Below are 20,085 nucleotides of genomic sequence, written 5' to 3' on the forward strand. Positions count from 1 at the left end.
GTGGAAGGTGTCCCTGCCCATGGGAGGGTGGAATGAGATGAGCTTTAATGTCCCTTCCAACCCAAACCAGCCTGTGATTCTGTGATATTTGGGATTCAGCTCTTTTTTGGGTTGCACTTTTTGGGTGCAGCAGGGTTTTTTGGGGCTTTGGGTGAGGTGACCACATGCTGTCCCTCCAACAAGGAGCACATTAACTGCTTGGATCTTGCATGGAGAAGGCAGAAACACCAACTATCTGACCCACATGTACTTTTATGCACCCACCAGGCCTGGGTGCTGATGGTTGCTTTTGAACCAAACAGAAAAACTCAGTCTCCTTCACAATGTTTTGACAGTTTTTTGGGTTTTCTTGTTGGTTGTTTTTCTTCTGTGGGGCTCAAACTGTTTTGCAAAGAACTCACAGGGCTGGATGAGATGTTTGTGCTGGGAAATCAGCCATCTTCTAAAGGGCTCCTGCTCCCTCACAAAACATTTGCAGAGTTTTCATCTGCGCGTTTTGGCTCCTCTGATACGAGGCAGGAATCATCCTGGGAATTGTCTTCCCAATGGTTATTCTGCTGTCTCTGTTAGGAAAGAGAAAAAGGGAGAAATGAGAATAACTCCAACCAACCAACAGGGAGAAAACAGACTCTGTGCTGCAGGTTGCTGGGCTTGGATGGTTCTGGGTTAAACAAGGTCAAAAAAAACCCTGCCTGGTATGAGTTGAGTGGATGAGATCTCAGATCACAGGGGCTTGGGGGAATTTTTGCCCACCCTGAGTGCCCCAAATTTCCCTTCCTGCATGTCATTGTTTAAAATTGACTTATTTGCTTATTTAAGACCACAAGCAAAGAGGATTCCATAGAATCAAGAATCCCGGAATGGTTTGGGTACTAAGGACCTTGAAGCCCATCTCATTCCACCCCCTGCCATGGGCAGGGACACCTTCCACTAGACCAGGTTGCTCAGACCTCCATCCAGCCTGGTCTCGAACAATTCCAGGGATGGGGCAGCCACAGCTTCTCTGGGCAACAGTACCTTTAAACTTGTGTCACTGGCTGGGAGGAGCAGGATGATTCCTGCAGAGATTTCTGCAAAAAAAGATGTCACTGTCAGGATAAGACTCCTCCTTAGCAGTTTCCAGGTGGATGTGGCTTCCTTGAGCAGGCACATCCCAAGGCTGGGCTGCCTGGTTCTGATCCTAAATTATAATCTAGGGAAGGAGAAGCCTCCTGAGGAGGTGGGAAGGGATGACAACCTAATACCTTTCAGGTGATGTTGGAAATGAAGGAAGGGAATTATTCATGATCTCCACAGGCAGGAGGACAAGGAGCAGTGGCCTGGAGCTAAGGAAGGAGAAGTTTTTCTGACTGGCCATTAAGAAAGTGCCCCCCAGTCAAGCAAGAGGGGGGAGAGTCCCCAAGGAGGGAATCCAGGCGCCGGCCACAGCGTGGAGATGGATGGTAATGGAGATGATGAAGGGAAGGATCTTTAGACAACACCAGAGGTCACCCTGTTGACCCAAACCAGCTCCCTCCTGGCCCTGCAGTCTGTGTGGTGCCATGATAAATTCCACTTCCCTGACTTTACTGCGGGCGCTTTATCGCTCGACTTAATGGCTGGGAAATGTCTGCACTTGACTGCTCCGTGAAGTTGAGCCTGTCTGTGATCCTCGGGTCTGAGCAACAATTCACTGACGGCGAAGGGCCGATGCCTTTTTATTATCTCCCCTCTCAGAGCCTGGGCTCCAGGTCCTGGCTCCTCTTTGCCACCGGTTTTTCCCTTTATGACCTCGTTCCATCCCTGCTGCCTCGCAGATCTGCACGAGCCGCCTCCGGGAGGGTGTTTTTTGGAGCTTCCACCCTCTGAGTTCTGGTTTGGAGACGGTTCTGTTAAATCTGAGATGGGTGGGTGTCGTGGGGCTCCCCGACAGTGCCGTGACCCCTTTGGATACGGGCTGGAGAGCAGGAATCAGGTGTGGAGGATGCTGCTGGCAGCAGATGTGCGCAGTGCTACCAACCCTCCTGTTTTTACTGCAGGTCTCCGAGGTCTCATCAGAGTTGATGCTTTTCTTAATGTTTCTGGCACCATGTGATTGCAGAGGAATCTGGGCTTTGGTTGAGCAGCCTCTTGGAGATACTGGGATTGCAGAAAAAAGCATGGAAATACGGTTGGAATCTGTCAGCTAATAAAACCAGCCCATCTTAATTATGGCTGTTTTTGTTTTAGATGTCAAAATGAAGGTTTGGGGGGGTCTGACCTGGAGCAGTGGATGGTATGGGGGTGCTCCCAGGGGGAATTTTGAAGGGGTGAGGTGCTGTGCTGGGTTGGGTTGTGGTGGTGGAGGGGCGATCCTGTTGTTGCAGGTGCAAAGCACGGGGAGCTTTGACTCATCCCTGGAGGGGGCCGGACGTGCTGGAGGCTTTTATTTAGGGAAATAAGGGAGGGCTGGTGTTTGAAGCAGAGCCAAGGCTGCAGGGATGTGTCCCTGGGCTGGGACGAGCAGCGTGGCCGCGGGCGATGCCGCAGGGTGGGAGCGAGTGGGTGCTGGCAGCGTCCTTCCAGCTGCCTCCAGGCTGGGCTCCCCACGGAGCCTCCACCTTTCCTTGGTCTGAGCAGTGCATAAACACCGAAGGAACGTGTGTCCCTTTCCAGAGGCTGTTGCAGGGAACTGTGAGCAGGCGCCGGGAGCAGCAGAGGAACTGTCACCATCAGCGGCTTTTTGCTAATCTGATCCGAAGGTTCCCGTTGGGAATGTGGCTGGAGCGGTCCCCGCTCTTCCTGAGAATGCAAATGGCAGCGTGCAAGCTCCTGGTGTCTCTGTCAGGTTGGAGGGAGACAAAGGATGCTGATGCACGAGGGATTTTCCTGTCCCCACCCCAGTTTCATTCTTGTACATCCACATCTTTTGCTTTGCTCCCTTTGCCCATTCCCAAACTCACACCAGGGAGTGGCGTGCAAGGATGGAGAAAGCCACCTTTAAAACCCTGAATCCCAGAATGGTTCAGGTTGGAAGGGACTTCAAAGCTCATCTAATCCAACCCCCTGCAGTTCTCAGGGACATCTTCAACTAGACCAGGTTGCTCAGGGTCCGTCTTCCATCAGTGCACATTTTCCCCCGGGAAGTTCCCATTGCAAAATTCCTGGAATCATTTCCATTTTTTTCCCCCCAGAGAAACTGATTTTCAACTGGGAAAATCTAAATTGGGGTGATGGCTGCTTGTCTGGAAGGAGCTCAGTGGTTTGACTAAGCCAGGGGTTGTCCTTGCTGGCCAGGGAGACCTGCTGGGAAGCAGCAGGAAGCTCCTCCACCCTCCTGGTCCTCCCTGCAAGGCAACTTTCCATGTTGTGTCCCGTCCACAGGGAGTTTGTGAAACCCAGGTGACTCTTCCAGGAGCTGGGAGATAGCTGGAATGTCCTTGCATTATGGCTTTTTTTATTTTAGATGTCAAAATGAAGGTTTGGGGGGGTCTGACCTGGAGCAGTGGGAAGAACAAGGGGAGAAAAGAATCCATTCCATGAAAAAATTGCATTTTGGGAATTTTTGCTGAGAGGGGGAAGTTGGAGGATTTTTTTTTCCATTAAACAATATATATATATATGTATATATATATATATATGAGTTCCAGTGGCTTTCCATTTCCTCCTCAGCTCTCTGTGAGATGCCATTTCTGCAGGCAGTGTATGCCTTTTTTCCCCCTCAGGAAATGTTCTAATATCAATTTAATTTTGACTCTCACAACTGCATCTATCCCGCGGGGAACCTGCTCTGCGGCCTCGCCAAGAAAGTGTTTCCTCTTAGCTGCGAGTTCATTTTCCAGTTTAAAACCATCATTCAGTCATTCCTAATGAAAGATATAATCAACTTTCAGGCTTCATGGCTTAGCTGAGCCCTTAATGGAGGTGGGGAAACCATTCTGGCCGTGGCTCAGCCCGTATTTCCCATGGCAGGAGTCCTGGCACCTCGCAAAGGATGGATTTCGCCGAGTGAAACTGCTCCCAGAGGGATTAGAGCCAGTCCACGTGGATGCAACTCCAGGAGTTTCTCCCCTGGGATGCGTTCTGGCATCCCACGGGGATTTATTCCTGTTCTGTCACTGTGGCTCCACAAATCCTGCAGAAGCAGATGATAAAGAATTTGGTCCAAGCTTGACTTAAAACAAAAGGAAAAGAAGGAAAAAACAGACCCAAACAACAACAACAGAAAAGGCAAAACCACAGTTTGTGTCCCATCTGATTGGATTTCCGTGCCCACACGTCTGCTCTGCTTAAATGTTTGGGGAGTGCTGGGGGGAATAATCTTTATTTTCCGTGCTGTGCCACAGAAAGGGGTTGGGTTGTTCCAGACCTTGCTGAATTCCACCATGGATGCGGTTCCACGCATCCCCCGCCGGGTCCACATCTTCCCACCCTCCGTGGAAGCACAAATGGAAATAGCACTGGGAAAATAGGATCAGGTGGAAGGACGGAGCAGTAAGGGGAGCTGGGAGGCACAACAGGGCTGGGCTGGCAATGGGGTGGGGTTAAATAAGGACATGGAGCACTGGAGATCCAAATGGGACCCCACGGAGCCGGGTGGATGTTAATCCAGTGAGTGTTTAGCCAGCCTTGTGGAAGAGGAGCCCTGTGCTGGTCAGGGTGGAGGCAAGCTCTGGAAATCCTGGAATAGGGTGGAATGGAATAGAATAGAATAGAATAGAATAGAATAGAATAGAATAGAATAGAATAGAATAGAATAGAATCATTTTGGTTGGAAAAGCCCTGGAAGATCACCAAGTCCAACTGTTCCTAGCACTGCCACACCCACCACTGAACCATCTCCACAAGTGCCACATTACATGGTTTTTGAATTCCTCCAGGAGTGGGGATTCCACCAGTGCCCTGCTGCCAGAAAACAACACCCCTAAGGAGCATGATGTGCCCCAGGGCAGGGGAAGGGGCTGTAGGGATGAGCTCATCCCTCAGCCAGGGCTGGATGCTTTCTCTGCCACGGGCTTTTAGGTTTCCTCCTTGCCTGTTCAACCCCGGAGTAACCTGTGAAGCACCAAAATTGGGGAATAAGCAAAAACTCCAAATCCTCTGTCCCTTCCCCCCTCTCAAAAAAAAACCCCAAACAGATGAGCCAAGAGAAATTTTTAATTGAAATGTGTGGGAACAAATTACCTGACAATCCAAACAGAGGCGTTTGGAACCAGCGCTCGAGCTTCTCGTCCAGGAAATATTGAAGCGTCACGACCTGACACTTCCAGAACTCACCCATAAAAGCTTCTGAAGTGAAAAATTAATCCGAAGTAACCGCTTTTCCTGCTTTCCAGAAGCCAGATTGGCTTTTGATAAATGCTTATAACTCCTCAATAGATCCCAGTCAACCGAGCTCAGCTTTTCCCCGGTGCCTGGTGTGACTCCCTGGAGCACCGGAGGGTTGGAATGTCCGTGGGGCTGGTCTGGGTGTTGGTGATGGCTCTGGGTACCTGGAGCATTTCCATTCCTGCCTCCTCTCCTTTTGCTGTCCCTGTCAATCCACGTCCATCATTCCTTCTTGCAGCACTGTTGCTGCTGCCTTTTATCCCTCTGAATCTGCCTCATGGGATTAAGCATGAAACGGAGGGTTGGAGCATATAATAGCAGGGCTGTAATTACCTGATGAATACAGTGTAATTACACCGTGGTAAAGCTTTTGGAGAACCTCACCACCTCCCACTAGCCCCTAGAACTGGAATTTCTCTCCATTTCAGCTCTAAGGTTACCCACATCTCCACAATTGTGGCTTTGGCTTCTTGGTCACCGTGGAAGGGTATTTTTAGCATTCAGTGGCACCACTGATTTTTCACTTACACTCTAATTAATTTGCAGCCATGGGGCCTTGGAGTTGTACAAGTGGAGTGGAAATTACGGGTGTGGGAAGTGTATCTGGGGTGTAATCACACCGTGATTGCTGGGCAGTCACACCCCTCGTGCTCTCAGCACAGAGCCACGTTAAAGTTTTGGTGACACCTCCCTGGGGTCTGTTGGCACGGGTTTGGTCAGGCAGAGGGATCGAGCTGCTGCAGATCCCTCCATCCAGGTGCAAACAGGTTGGACCTTCTCACTCTCCCCAGCTCCCTGACAGGAGGTTGGAGCCAGAGGGGGTCGGGCTCTGCTCCCAGGGAACAAGGGACAGGGAAAGAGGACAAGGCCTCAAGCTGTGCCAGGGGAGATTCAGGTTGGACATCAGGAGGAATTTCTTCACTGAAAGGGTTGTCAGGCATTGGAAGGGGCTGCCCAGGGAGGTGGTGGAGTCCCCATCCCTGGAGGTGTTCAAGGAATGGCTGGGCATGGTACTCAGTGCTCTGGGCTGGGGGACAAGGTGGTGTCTGGTCAAAGGTTGGACTTGATGATTTTGGAGGTCTTTTCCAACCATAATGATTCTGTGATTCTGTGAAACCTCTTTCAGTTAAAGGCTGTGAAACAGCATTCCTGCTGATTCGTCCTGCTTGCAGCTTCGAGCCCATCAACCCAGCCTGGACGTGGCTTGGTGGCACCACTCAGCAAACTTCAGCTTCATCTTGATGAGTGACCCAAAGCTCGTTACCCCCCTCCTTGCTCATCACCACCCCCCTCACTCCCTTAAAACCAGCCCAGCCATTTCGCTGCCTTTTGGAGCTGCTCGTTGGGATACACAGACAACAGAATGGATTTTTATTATTATTAAGCTCCCAGTGCCTGTTTCCCTGTCAGTGTAACAGGGCTAATGAAATGTCCCCACTGCTCATGGGCCTTGGGAGGACAATTTGGGCCGGTTCTCCACCACATTTGGAAGAGGTGAAATGCTGGTTGCTGTTATTTATTACAGATCTGGTTTACTTAGCACCGGGTTTATTGAGTCTGTCTCCCACTCGCAAACACCAACCACAGTTCCCAGCGCTGCTCCCAGTGCCAGGGATCCTTCCTGTTGCTGCTGAGTTGCCAGCTGGACTTGTTGTGGACTCCAGCTCAGGACAGTGGGCCAGGTTCATCCCTGGTGTAACATCATTGACTTTAATTAGGCTACGCCAGGGAGGAATTTGGCCCGCTCCGTTTGCTCGCTGTGCGCCCGTGCCAGGAGCAAGGCACGGCGGGTGCCAGCCTGTGACAGCCCCATTTCAGCGTGGGACAAGTCCCTGCATCCCTGTCTGCTGTGGGGCACCAGCATCCCTGATGGGGAGAGAAGGGGCAATCCAACAGCAAGCTCATTATAGGACTTCATGTCTCACGAGGCTCCAGATTTCAGCTTCCCGTCCTCTTCCCTGACTGCCTGGAGGGGAAAAAAAGCAGGAGGGGGAAAAATGGGCAGCAGATCCTTAAATAGTACAAGGTTTGACTGAAAGCTGAAGAGCTGCTGCTCTCAGGCCCTCTGGATCAGACCCAATTCACTCCTTACGTGCTTATAACTGGCATCAGAACATGTGCTTAGAAGCAAAACCTCGTCTCCTGGTGGTACCTACCTGCTTTACTCACAGCCCCGGGCAGGGCAATTTTGTCCCATCCCTTGCAGGGCCACCTGGGGGAGGTGACAGTCACTGCCACAGCCTCACCTCAGTCACCCCCCCAAGGCAGGCACAGGACCCCTCCAACACCCCAGCTCTGCTTCCCGTTGCCTCCCGCGCGCTGCCCGGAGGCGGCCGCTGCCCGGGGAGAGAATTCGCTTGCCTGGTTCAAAGCAGAGGGAAAGTTTCTGTGCTGGCAGATCTGGGGCAGAGTTTTAAGAGCGTCTGTATTTTCTCCTGCTCTGTCTGAAGCGAGGCACATCCAAGGATGCAGCCCCTGGCTTTCATCCTCCTCACCGCAGGCGTTGGGAGCCGCTCGCCTCTGAATCCGCTCTCCCGGCGCCACATTTCCTGGGGTGTTTTAGAGAGTGGCTCTGGCTTGCTAAAGCAGGAGCATTATAAAATATCTATATATGAAATTAGGTCTAAATGCAACAAAACTGTGGCTTTTGGTGCATCTCTCCCCCCCCCCCCCCCAGCCTGCTGGGATGAGCTGGATGCTGTGGTGGGATGAGGTGGTGCCCTGGTAGGATGAGGGGAGCTGTGATGGGATGAGGTGGAAGTTGTGATGGAAGGAGGTGGGTGCTGTGATGGGATGAGGTGGGATGTGATGGGATGAGGTGGGATGTGATGGGATGAGGTGGGATGTGATGGGATGAGGTGGGATGTGATGCGATGAGGTGGGTGTTGTGATGGGATGAGGTGGGATGTGATGGGATGAGGTGGGAGCTGTGATGGGATGAGATGGGTGCCCTGGTGGGATGAGATGATGGTGGAATGGGATGGAAGGAAGTGGGTGCTGTGATTGAATGAGGTGGTACCCTGGTGGGATGAGGTGGTAGCTGTAATGGGATGAGGTGGGAGCTGTGATGAGATGAGGTGGAAGCTGTGATGGAAAGAGGTGGGTGCTGTGATGGGATGAGGTGGGTGCCCTGGTGGGATGAGATGATGGTGGGATGGGATGAGGTGGAAGCTGTGAGGATGAAGTGATGCTGGGATGGGATGAGGTGGGAACTGTGATGGAATGAGGTGGGATGTAATGGGATGAGGTGGATGCTCTGATGGGATGAGGTGGTGCTGTGATGGGATGAGGTGGATTCTGTGATGGGATGAAGTGGGATGTGATGGGATGAGGTGGTGCTGTGATGGGATGAGGTGGAAGCTGTGATGAAAGGAGGTGGGTGTTGTGATGGGATGAGGTGATGCTGGGATGGGATGAGGTGGAAGCTGTGAGGATGAGGTGATGCTGGGATGGGATGAGGTGATGCTGGGATGGGATGAGGTGGAAGCTGTGAGGATGAGGTGATGCTGGGATGGGATGAGGCGATGCTGTTGGGTGCAGACAGAGGGATTTATCTGCGGCTCAGCCACACTCAGGTTTGCATCTCCCACCATTTCCTCTGCAGAGCTGCCACCCTGCTCATCCCCAGCCCCTCTCCTCCGGGGGCTGTGAGGTCCTTCTGTACCCGTGTCTGCACGTCCCGGGTTATCTGAGGACACGGGGGGCAGGGAGCAGCAGGTTTGATGACAGCAGGGACACGCATGGAAAAGCTGTGGTGCAAACAGTTGGAAACTGATAACTAGCAGTGATGCCTTTGCCAGGAGGGGAAAAAAAAAAAGCCTGTAAATTCACTTTGTTTTGATATTCAAATACTCCTTTCCGTGTATGTGCTAATGGGTACGCTGGTGTTATGGCATTATTAGAACAAAATATTCAGATGATTCCTAACAGGATTTGTGTTTCACAAGCTGCATGGAAATGTTGGCTTGGAAATGAGGCTAATGTTAGGGGACTGTTTCTCTCAGGGGATAATAATTGGCCCAAGCAGCTCTGCAGGGCTGGAGTTTGGAGTGTGGGATCCAGATAACTTCTCCAGGGACAGGGCTCCAAAAATCCCTGATAGACAAAACCTCCCTTCCCAGCATGGAAGGAGATCCCTACATAAAGACCAGGAGGGGCCTCCAGCCCCTCCTGCCCTCAACCCCTCTTCCCCACCTGCTTCCCATCTCTGTGGGATATGCAAGGCTGTTTTGAAAGGGCAGCTCTGCAGATGGCACAGCTGAACCTGGTTAAGCATTCCCCCAGCTCTCCTCCCAGCACCATCAGCTCCACACCTGGATTCCCCAGCTGAGGCTGGGTCAAGGCTCTTAGCTCTGCCTTCCCACCGAAATGAGCAGCAAATCAATGCAGGCCTAATAAAGGATGATTGGGAATTGCTAATAGGAGTCTGGGAGGGCAGCCCTGCCTCCTGGAGCCAAGATGAGTATGGATTTTCTCGTGCTGGGGACTGTAAATGCTTTTGAATTCCCCAGGGAGCCCTGGATGTTCACCTTCTCCCTTCACCCTCGGCGTTCTCCTGCAGCCTTAAGAAAGGAGCCTGGTAAAGTCAATTACTTGGGTTAATTAGCTGGTGGTGGTGGGGAGGGTTCAGCCTGTTCCTGCTGGGTGGGAAGGAGTGAGCTGGGACAGGGTGCTGGGGGCAAGGAGCTCTGTGGTGAAGGGCATGGTCAGACTGGATATTAGGAAGGAATTCTTCTCTGTGAGGATGGGGAGGCCCTGGCACAGGTTGCCCAGAGAAGCTGTGGCTGCCCCTGGATCCCTGGAAGTGTCCAAGGCCAGGTTGGAGGGGGCTTGGAGCAACCTGGGCTAGTGGAAGGTGTCCCTGCCCATGGCAGGGGAGTAAAACAAGATGAGCTTTAATGTCCCTTCCAACCCAAACCAGTCTTTGATTTTATGATAAAATCATCTATCTTGCTCCTGCCCTGGACAGAATTTTGTCCCCATCCCCCAATAAGTGTGGAGGGGCAGGGAGGGATAAATGAGGACAGGGAATGGGAGCACAGCCTGGAAATGCTCTCACTGCCTAGGTGCTGGGCTTCAATTCTGGCTCCTGGTGGCTGCTTGCTCCAGACTTGCCTTATTTATGGACTCACATCTCCCCCACTCTTCTCTCTCCAGCAGCCACGGGCCCAGCACCCTGCAGCTCCCCATCACTGATAGATCATCCTTGATAAACACACTCCTCTACTCTGCATTCAGCAGCCAAACCCCTCCCGCCCTTCATGTTGGTGCTGCTGGGGGATGATGAATGAAATCCAGGCCGGGTTTGATTCATACGAGTTGTGTTCACCTTGCAGAACAGGCTGTCACCAAAAATAATAAACCTCCTTGTTTTAATGCCCGGAGAGGCTGTTGGACGAGCAGCAGGACGGGTTTAGATCCTCTTCCAAGGAAAAGGATGCTTTTGAGAAAGACGGATTGCGAGCCACGGGATGGCTGCACCGTCGCTAAATAATAATTAGGGCCGTGTCTGGAGGCTGCGTGGGGAGCAGGGACCTGCCAGGCCACGTGTGGCACTGATGCTCTGGACAGGACAGTTCCTGAGCCGTGGTCTGTGAGGTCTAAATACTGTTGCCAAGAGCAGGGGGTTGGCAGTGAGAGGTGAGGTGACCTGTGCCTTGCCATCCAGGAGGGAAGGTGGCACCGCCCCGGGTGCTGTGGCTTCCTGGGTCCTGCAAGGATGGTGACCAAGGGGGCTTTACCAGGAGAGGAAAAACCCTGCTGGGTGACTGTTTGCCCCTTGATTTCTATAGTTCATCACTTGAATTTTTCTCCCAGCACAGCCCTTCCTTGGGCTCATGCCTGCTTCCAGGAGGTTTTCCCTTTGGAGTAAATGCACCAGCACAGTATCCAGTGAGGTTGTATCCTCATCTTTCTCCTTTTTGGGCAGCAGCTCAGGTCATGATGCCTGTCTCTGGCCCCCTCTTGGCCTCTTGGTCCTTCTCCCTTGGGATGCTCTGCTGTCTCCTGCCTTGGGATGTGATTCCCAGAGCCCCGTCCTCATCAATGCCCACGGCATTGAGGCAAAAACGTGCTAATGGGGGGAGAAGTTAACCACGTTTATTGAACTGAGAAAAAGGTTGTTTTTATATCCCTTTATTGGAATATAAAGACAGCTTTTATAACCTTTTAAAGGGGCATAAAAGCAGCTTGGAGACTAGAAAGCTCGCTCCAGTGGAAGGCAGGGAAAAGGAAAGGGAAGGTGGTAGGGCAAACATTTGCCTTGTTCTGAGGTTGGGAGTAGCCAAGGGGGTGGATGGGGCTGCTGGGACCCCAGGTCCAAGGTGATTGTGGTGTCACCTCCCTCGGGGAGGTTTGGAGCCCTTGCTGGTGTTAACAGCCCTGGCTCTGGGCTCTGACACATGTTTCTCCTCTCCACAACTGCAAAGCCAGTTCCTCAGAGCCCTCCCAGGAGGGGCAGGTGTTGGACTTAATGAGCAAACCTCTTTTATTTCATTTTTCTCCACGGTCTTCTGTGAATAAATATTGCTTTGGCTTCGTTCCTCCTGGAATGAGGCAGGAGGGAGGATGTAAGGCTCTGGCTTTGAGGCTGGAGGGAAAGTTTGCTCTGTAACTGCTCCAGCCTCTCCTCTGACACCCAACCTGTCTGGTGGGACTGTGGGGCTCCGGGGTGGACCAGCCCCCAGCCTCGGTGGCCCAGGAAGTCCTGGCTAATTTGGGATCCGGCGCTGGCACACTCATGGATAGGGTATCCTCGTTCCCTGCAGCATTTTGGGGCAAGCAGCAGGGTGTGCTGCAATCCCCCTCCTCCACGGCACGGGATTCTCTGCCTCCCTGCCCATCCCAGCCAGCTGTGGTTGGGATGTGGATGAAAGCAGCACCTTGAAATCCCCGAGGAGTCTCTTTCCACCTCTTGCAGAGCTCCTGGACAGTGTCCTGAAAGCATTTGGCGTTGGTTAAAGCCCAGCCAGCTCCTGCTGGCACCCTCCTGCCGGTCCGGAACTGGATTTTCTCCATCCGGCAGAGGAGATGTGCCTTTTCCTTTCCCTCGTTCCCGCAGCGGTCGCTCTGACGCGACATTAAAAGAGGAGAGTGACCTTTCCAGCTCTCCAGCTCCGGGGAGGGGAGAGCCGAGCCCTGAGCACATCAGGGCACAGCTGGAACCAGGAGAGGTGGCGAGGCTGCCCCGTCCCCACGCCGTGTCCCAGAGCATCAGCTTCCCAGATAATGTAGCGGGGCTGGAAAGAGGACGGGAGCAGGAGCAGCTGCTTCTAATTTCGCTTCCTGGGGAGGGAGGCGACGCTGAGAGCACCCCGCGTCCTCGGCACATATTTTTCATCATTACAGGCAGAAATGCCAGAGCGGTGACAGATATTAATGCAGTTCACACCGGGAGAAAATCTTCTTTCCATCAGACTCCATGTGCAGCGAGAGGGCAGTGCCATTTGCAGCCCCGGGGAGGATGCGTTTGAAAGGTGACGTGCTTTTTACCCGGGAAGTTTTATTCCGAGACAAAGTTCCGTTTGGAGAAAGGGGCCCCTGAAACCATCCCGCTGGGGCCAGGGGGTCGCTCCGTGCCCACCCCACTGACCCGGGTGAAGGTGCGTTTGCAGCAGTGCTGGGAATCAATCTGGATTTTGGTGTAACTCACATTCCCCTCCGCCGGCTCTGCCATGGCTTTGTGTCACCACTGAGGTGCCGTGTCCCCATGCGGCAATTTTAGTGACCCGGGGCCCCGTCCTGCCCCAAGCCACGATGATTCTGTGAGATTTTCATCCGTATCCCGCGGAGAACTGCACCTCCTTGCACCCCTCAACCTCCTTTTATTTGCTTATCCCACTAAATATTCATCAGTAACATTTAAGACAAAGGAAAGAGATAATTACAAGGGGAGAGTTTTTTTGCAGTATTAAAGGTTAACAGAATTCTTGGCATTTGTGCCTTGTCGATCTCCATGTAATTATGCTCATTTCCCAGAATTCAGAGGCGACTGTGCCTGTTAACGCTCAAAGATGGTACCCCGGGAATTAAATTTATGAGATCATTTCTCAAAATCTCCAGATTCAAACCAAGCATCTTGCTTAATGGCAGGACTATTATTAATATTATTCTTGGAATGCAGAGAGCCGTGAGGGTCAGAGGACCAGTGACAAAACTCAAATTGATCCAGGCAGACAGCAAAGAGCCCGGATTTTTTTTTCCCAGGGAATATACTCGAGCAATTTGGCAACTTCAGGGAAGCACATTGGGTGTTGCAAGGGTGCTGTTTGAGGTAAAAAAACCTCCTTTTTGGCTGCAGCTGGTGGGCAGTCAGAAAGGAAATATTGGACCTCCCCCTCCTCATTTTTGGGTGGTATAAACTGAGATATCTTCTCTCTGGGGGCCTGGTTTGTGGGGATCGAGTGGCTTTCTGGTAGGAAAGGGTTTGTTTTGGTGGGGACACTGAGCTGGAGAGGGGGGATGTGCTGGTGGACCAGCACCAGCCAGGGACATTCGTCTTTTTGTTTCTCCCTGCAGTTTGGGATGTGTGTGTGAGATCCAGACGGGCTGGGGAAGGCTTGGCTGGTGTGCTTTGTTTGGGACCATCCCAGGAGAAGGCACAGCAACTCTTGGAGCTGCTTCTCCAAAGGGTTATCCAGGGTGGAGCCTCAGGGGGTAGACTCTTGTGTTTTCCCATTTGAGGGAGCTGTGCTGGAGCTCCCAAATATCCATGGTGAGACCTGAGCAGTGTCTGGCTTTGCTTTTCAGCCTATTCAGCTTTTTCACTTGCTGCTGGATTGGGTTGTGGAGCTCTGGGTTAATGTCACACTCTTACAAAATGCTGTCACTTGGTTAATGGTGTGGTTTTATCCCACATCATCAGCTGTCCCTGGCACCTGAGCCATGCTGATCAAACTGCTGTGGGTGCAGAGAGAGTGCACAGGGTATTTTTTGGGTGTTAATACAGTGCCATAACCTCACAGCAGAGCCCTGAGAAACAGATTTATGTAAAACTAATATTGATTTGTACCAAGGATCAATCCCAGTTCATAGTTCTCACTGTGCCAGCGTGGCTTGGTGGCTCCTCAATCATTGTTTTAACTCTCTGCAGAGATGTTTGATATTAAGACTGGATGCACAGAGGTGTTGGTTCTTGAGCACGTGTATTGTGTTGGCTGGGCTGTTGGAAAAGGCCCAAACACTGAGGACTGTGGGAGGAAGAAGTAATTTTAGGGGAAAAACCAGGCCTTGAGGGGTGCTGTGCATCCTCCTGATGTCGTGTCCTGCAGCACTGCCTGGCCCATGTGGAGTGTACAAAGGATCACGGGATGGTTTGTATTGAAAGGGACCTTAAAGCTCATCTTGTTCCACCCCCTGCCGTGGGCAGGGACAGCTTTCACTAGATCAAGTTACTCCAAACCTTGTCCAACCTGGCCTTGGACATTTCCAGGGGTGGGGCGTTCAGCATCCTCGAGGATGCTGCCTTGTATCTCTGTGTTTGAGGGCTGGCAGTGTTGTGGGGGGTATTTTGGCTTTCCTTTTCCTCTGGTGGTGCATTCTCAGTGACCTATTGAGCTGCTGCAGGGTGATAAATCCCATGCTGGGTTTGCAGCACCAGCTTGGGATGGGTTTGCAACCTTTGTCAGGGCACCTGGTCCTGCAGCCCCTTGGCTGAGGCTTCGCAGCTCAGCCAGGGGCGCCCTGGAAGGAGTTAACTGGTGCTTGAAAATTCCAGAGTCCCTGAGCACGATGAGAGCAAGCCACAAACCCGAGCCCAGCAGTTTTTTAAAGGGCAAACAAAATGTTCCTTTTTTACTGCGAGGCTCCTGGTGCAAAGTGCAGGCAGAGCAGGGCAGCCGATCCCAGCGTGGCTTTAGGGGAAGGCTCCCAAAAGCACATTTTATTGAAATTTAATGGGATGGTTACTGTAAGTTTATCTAAACCGCAGTTAAATATTAACAGCATCTCTAGCAGGGATTAATGGGGTCTCCTGCGCTGTTTTTTAAACACCGTGAAGTGCTGGGAGTCACTGCTGCTTCCAGTGCGAGGGACTGAGGGCTGAGCGCCCCTGAGGATGCTGCTTGCATTCCAAAAACTGCCCTAGAAACAGCCCTGAACAGGCAATTTCTCCAGCTCGGAGCAGGGAATGCCTTTGGGGCGAGAAGGGCTCAAAATGGCTCCAGCCAAGTAAGGCTCTTAATCATTGTTTCTTAATTGGGGCCACCGTTAACGAGGGGATAAATGAGTCAGTGAGCGGAGCTGGAACCCGCGTCCTTTGTGGCTTTGAATGGTTGTAGACACGGAGGGCTCAGTTATTCAGGAAAAGCTCCCCCGGACTCTTGTGTCATTCACCTGACTAATGCCAAGAAAATTAAGCACTTTTTGTCCAACTGCGAGCGTATTGGGGAATGATGTGGTATGCGATAGCACGGCTGGGGTTAGAAAATCATGTTTTCATTTGGAAGGAACGAGAATGTCTCGAGCATAAATTATGTTTCTGATCATATTTGGCCATTCCAGATTAAAAATAAATTTCCACTCTGGGGTTATAGATTGCCATCTATCAGCTTCCTGAAAAGGGAAAAAAAGGAATTAAAAGAGAAATCTGGCAGTACAAATTGCCTTGCTATGACCTACTTATTGGAAGGAGGTTTTTTTTTTTTGTTCTCTAGGAATGGAATCTGTTGGTGTGGGGAGGTGTAGGATTGTATGGATGTAGGTTTGCAGGGAAATATAAGGGTACAGGTGGATGAGGGGATCTCTAACTTAACCTGTTAAGTGAAATAGGTGGGAGAATTCTGTTAGATATTTCGGAGAAAGCGGGGAAAAAATGCAGCAATGGTGTTGTTTTACTTGATTGAAGAACTTTAACTGCAAATTTGCATCTGGTTATCGGCCTTTGGGGCCACTCAGATCTGCAGATTAGCTGCTTAAGGCTTGGCTTTGCTGAAAAAGCCTGAGAGTGGGGCAGTGTTTGCTGAAGGGTCCTTGCAGAAGGAGCTGGGGTCCCTTGCAACAAGCCAAAATCCACAGTTCTTCCTCGTGGGACATTTTTGGGACTGATCAGCTCTCTGCTCTGCCTGCAAGCCTCCCCCCTCCCCGAGATGCTCCTTTGGGAAGCAAACCCACGGGCTCCCTGTCCTTCTAACCCCTTCCCCATCCATGCTTTCCTCATCCTCCCTGCCAGCTCCCATCTCCCGGAGCGGGTGGAAACCCTTCCCTCGGCTCCATCCTCGCCGCTGCATCACTTCCCACCCGTCCAGCCCTTGCTGCTTCTGTTTGTGGTCTCGGCCAGGAGAGGGGGGCCTTTAGCCTTGCTGGGAACGAGGAGGTTGAGGGGACAGATACGGAGATAAAGATACACCTCGAGCGTGCCTGTGCCTCGCTCCTTCCGTTCGTCTCCTGCCTGTTGCTCGCAGTGGAACAACGACAACAACAAAAAAAAAAAGAGACTTTTACCTAAGTAGGAAGAAAGGGAAGGAGCTGGAAGCGAGAGGCTCTTTGGTGCTCGGATGGGCTCAGCCCGTGTGCGGCAAACTCTGCTGCTGCTGTGGTCAAAACCCAGCGAAGGAAGAAAGACTCTCTCATCCCCAGAGGAGGCTACAAAGCTCTCTTTCTCTCGCTGCTGAACCTTCACAGCTGGACTCAGTTGCTGGCTCCTCTGCTGCTGGAGCAACTGAATTATTTAAAGGAACCTTGATTTGGTTTTCTCTTTGCTGTTTTGCCGCGTTGTGTTTATTGTCTATAGATATTTTTATAGTCCGAAGCAATTACAGCTGTCAGGAAAGAGACGAGCTGTGACAGGCTGATTTATATGTACATTGGATGTATTCAAGAGAGGGAGGGAGACCAGGGATTCTGCTGGGCTTTAGTATGCAGGAGCATATTGGATGTAAATTCCTTGGGATTTTCAAACAATGCTAATGATGATCTAACAGTGGGCCAAATTCAGCCCTGGCAAGGGCTGAAGCAGCTCAGCAGGTCACATTCTGCCCCAGCCTCGTAGGCTTTCAGTGCAGGGAGATGTTTTTTCTCTTGATTTAAGATGCTCCTGGAGATCCAGGCCTGAATTCCGTGTTAAAAGGTTAACTGGCTGTGGTTATTGGAATCCCTCTGGTTTTGCTGACACAGGAGATGGTCTCTGCCCATCCAAAGGAGTGGCCTCTCAAAGAGCAAGCTCTTGTGTGATGGTCCTGTAGGTATCACAGCAGGGTCCTGATCCTTCCAGAAGTCTGGGATGCTGCAGCAATCAGCAGGAGTGGTGTGTTTTATTCTTTGCTGACTTGTACATCCTGGTGCAATCCCACAACCCTGCACAAAGGCTTTCACCCTGCCTCTGCTGCTCTCTCTTTATGCAGTGGGGTTTCAGAGACCCCTCCTGTGTGATTTGTGGCCCCCAAAGGATTTGCTGAATGCAGCGCTCACCTTCCCCTGCCAGATCAGCCAGCGTAGTTCACTGCAGGGATTAAACTCCTGCAGCCAAGGGCTGGGGAAAGCTGCTGTTTCCTCTGGGAAAACACAGGACTCAAGGCAGCACGTCCCACCAGCGCTAAATTCAAGGAGCAGAGAACCTTCAGACAGGGAAAAAGTAGAGAGACTTGCAGAGCAATCCCCTTCTCGTATGACCCTTCAGCACGCACAACAATAATAAAGCTTTATTTGATGGAGTGTTTCCTCTGCCCGGCACAGCTCATAATGTTTTAGAGATTAAATAGCACAGTTAGTGAATTAAGCAGTAGTTTACAGGGGATTCGGAGACTCCAGGGATTAGTAACGGGCTATGGATCCTTTCACATCTAGGTCACCAGTTTGAATCCAGCTCAGGTTGGCAGCCAACTCAAAACCAACAAAAAACCCCCACACTGGTGCCATGTAAAACCTGCCGAGCACTCGGTGGGGAATGGAGGGAGGATTTTTGGATAAGGCAAAGCAGAGGAGTCACTGGGGACAGCAAGTGGGGGAGCCCAGTTGTCCCCCAGGGCTGGGCTGCTGCAGCTGAGGGGGTTTGAGGGGTGCAGCACCCCAAAAGCTGTGATTTGACTGCTGGCTCCAGGACTCTGTGCTCTGAGGATGCTCCCCAGCACCTTTTTACCAGCATGGAACTGTGCCTGGAAATATTAATGTGTTTAGCCACTAGTGGAGGGAAGGTGGAATTACTTGCCATAAGCAAATGTGATATTTGTTAAATTATGAGCTGATAAAAAGTACTCGGGGACTCTGCTGGTGGCTGGGGAGGAATTTGCCACTTAAGCTCACGCTGTGCTCACGAGGTGCAGGAGGCCAGGAGGACACGCTCCTGCCTCTCCTCATCATCACCTGGCTTGGGGAGGAAGGGGGGATGTTATCCCGTGCCTCAGTTTCCCCTCCTGCGCAGCGGCTTTGCCGCCGGGGATGGGGAAGGTGCGGAGGTAGAGGAGGGCAAACGGGCCAGTGCTGCGGGGTGCAGGTAAGCGCGGAGGGAGAGAGGAGAAAGCCGAATGGGGGGTCTTGACATCCCCCCGCGAAGGGCGCGGCGCGGCGGGGGTTAAACGTGTGTGTCCTCCGTGCGCATCCCGCCCCGCTGCCTCCCGCCCGCCCGTGTGCGGGGCTCGGGGCGTGCGGGAGCCGAGGCGCCGGGCAGCGCTGGAGCCGCTGCCATGACAACCCCGGGGGATGCTGCCGGCCGGGGCCGGGGTGCTGCCGCCGCCGCCGCCCCCCCGCGCCCCCCCGCCCGCCGCTGAGCCCAGCCGGGGGCTCCGGCAGCCTGACAGCCCCGCGCTCCGCATCCCGCCGTCCTCTCGTCCCCAGCCTGCATCCCGGCATCCTGCATCCCGCCTGGATCGGCCCCCCGACAGCGGGGCGGGAGGAGAGGAGCTGCAGGGCATCCCGGAGGCTTTTGCCCGCTGTGCCTTCTTGCGCCTGGACACCTTTGCTAGCTCGCCTCGGGGGTGTTTTTTGGGGTTTTTACTGGTTTTTGGACTGCCCCCGCCTCGGGACAAGCGTGCGGGAGTGGGGTACAGCCGGGCCCCCCCGGCGCCTCCTCGCCCAAGTGAGCCTCGGACTGCTGCCCGAAGAACCGGCTCGCCCAGCACCTTTGCCACTTCTCCTCCTCCTCTTCCTCCTCCTCCCCCTGGCCCTCCCGTCCTCCTCCCTCGCCCGAGGACAGCGGGACTCCCTCCGATGCCGCTCGGCAGGCTCAGCGCTCGCAGCCAGCCTTGCCGGGGGCTCTCCTGATCTCCGTGGAGCTCCGCAGCGCTCGCCCCGGTGGTTTTGCTCCCCCCCATCCCTCCTCTCCACCCACCCCTTCCCCCTTTTCGCCTTGTCGGGTGTGTTTTTTGCCTGTTGGAAAAGTCCCCGCTGCCCAGGATGGGGGTCGGTGGGTGCTTAGCCCTGCCCTGGAGGTGCCTGGTCGTCCTCTGTCTCAGGCTGCTCTTCCTTGTGCCCGCAGGAGTGCCCGTGCGCAGCGGAGATGCCACCTTCCCCAAAGCCATGGACAACGTGACAGTGCGGCAAGGGGAGAGCGCCACGCTCAGGTAGGAGCAGCTGGACCGGGGTCTCGGGGGGCTTTAGGGGGGGTTCTCGGTGCGCGGCTGACTCGGGACGTTGGAACTCGGTTTCCCCAACGGGGGATGCGTCGGTCGGTTGTCGACACAGGAGGCAAAAAGCTTGAGCCGGGAGATTGGAGTGCACAGCGGACTGTTTGGGGCTCAGACACCCCCCCCCCAGTTGCCTCTGAGAAAGTTACTGGGGGGTGAAAACCAGGGGAGTGTGATTCCCTTTTGGCCCCCTGACCCACAGCGGAGCGAGGCAGGGGCTCGATTCCTGCTGTCGGTATCGTGG

At 52.9% G+C, this 20,085-nt stretch overlaps 1 protein-coding gene across 4 annotated transcripts in view; it reads left to right on the forward strand.

Moving 5' to 3' along the window:
• LOC103762753 (protein CEPU-1) overlaps positions 1–20,085 on the forward strand; it is a 214,225-nt gene that overhangs the window by 55,962 nt on the left and 138,178 nt on the right. For 2 of the 4 annotated variants that reach the window (XM_029962121.1, XM_029962124.1), the window contains exon 1: positions 19,195–19,778. In XM_029962121.1, the coding sequence (XP_029817981.1) occupies positions 19,612–19,778 (167 nt within the window). In that variant the 5' untranslated portion in view covers positions 19,195–19,611. Of the gene's footprint in view, positions 1–12,711; positions 12,762–19,194; positions 19,779–20,085 lie in introns of those variants that run through there. The other 2 variants (XM_029962122.1, XM_029962125.1) reach the window with 2 other exon arrangements.

This window comes from Manacus vitellinus, unplaced genomic scaffold, assembly GCF_001715985.3.
Source record: "Manacus vitellinus isolate BGI_N305 unplaced genomic scaffold, ASM171598v3 scaffold_41_pilon, whole genome shotgun sequence".
Taxonomy (NCBI): Eukaryota; Metazoa; Chordata; class Aves; order Passeriformes; family Pipridae; genus Manacus; species Manacus vitellinus.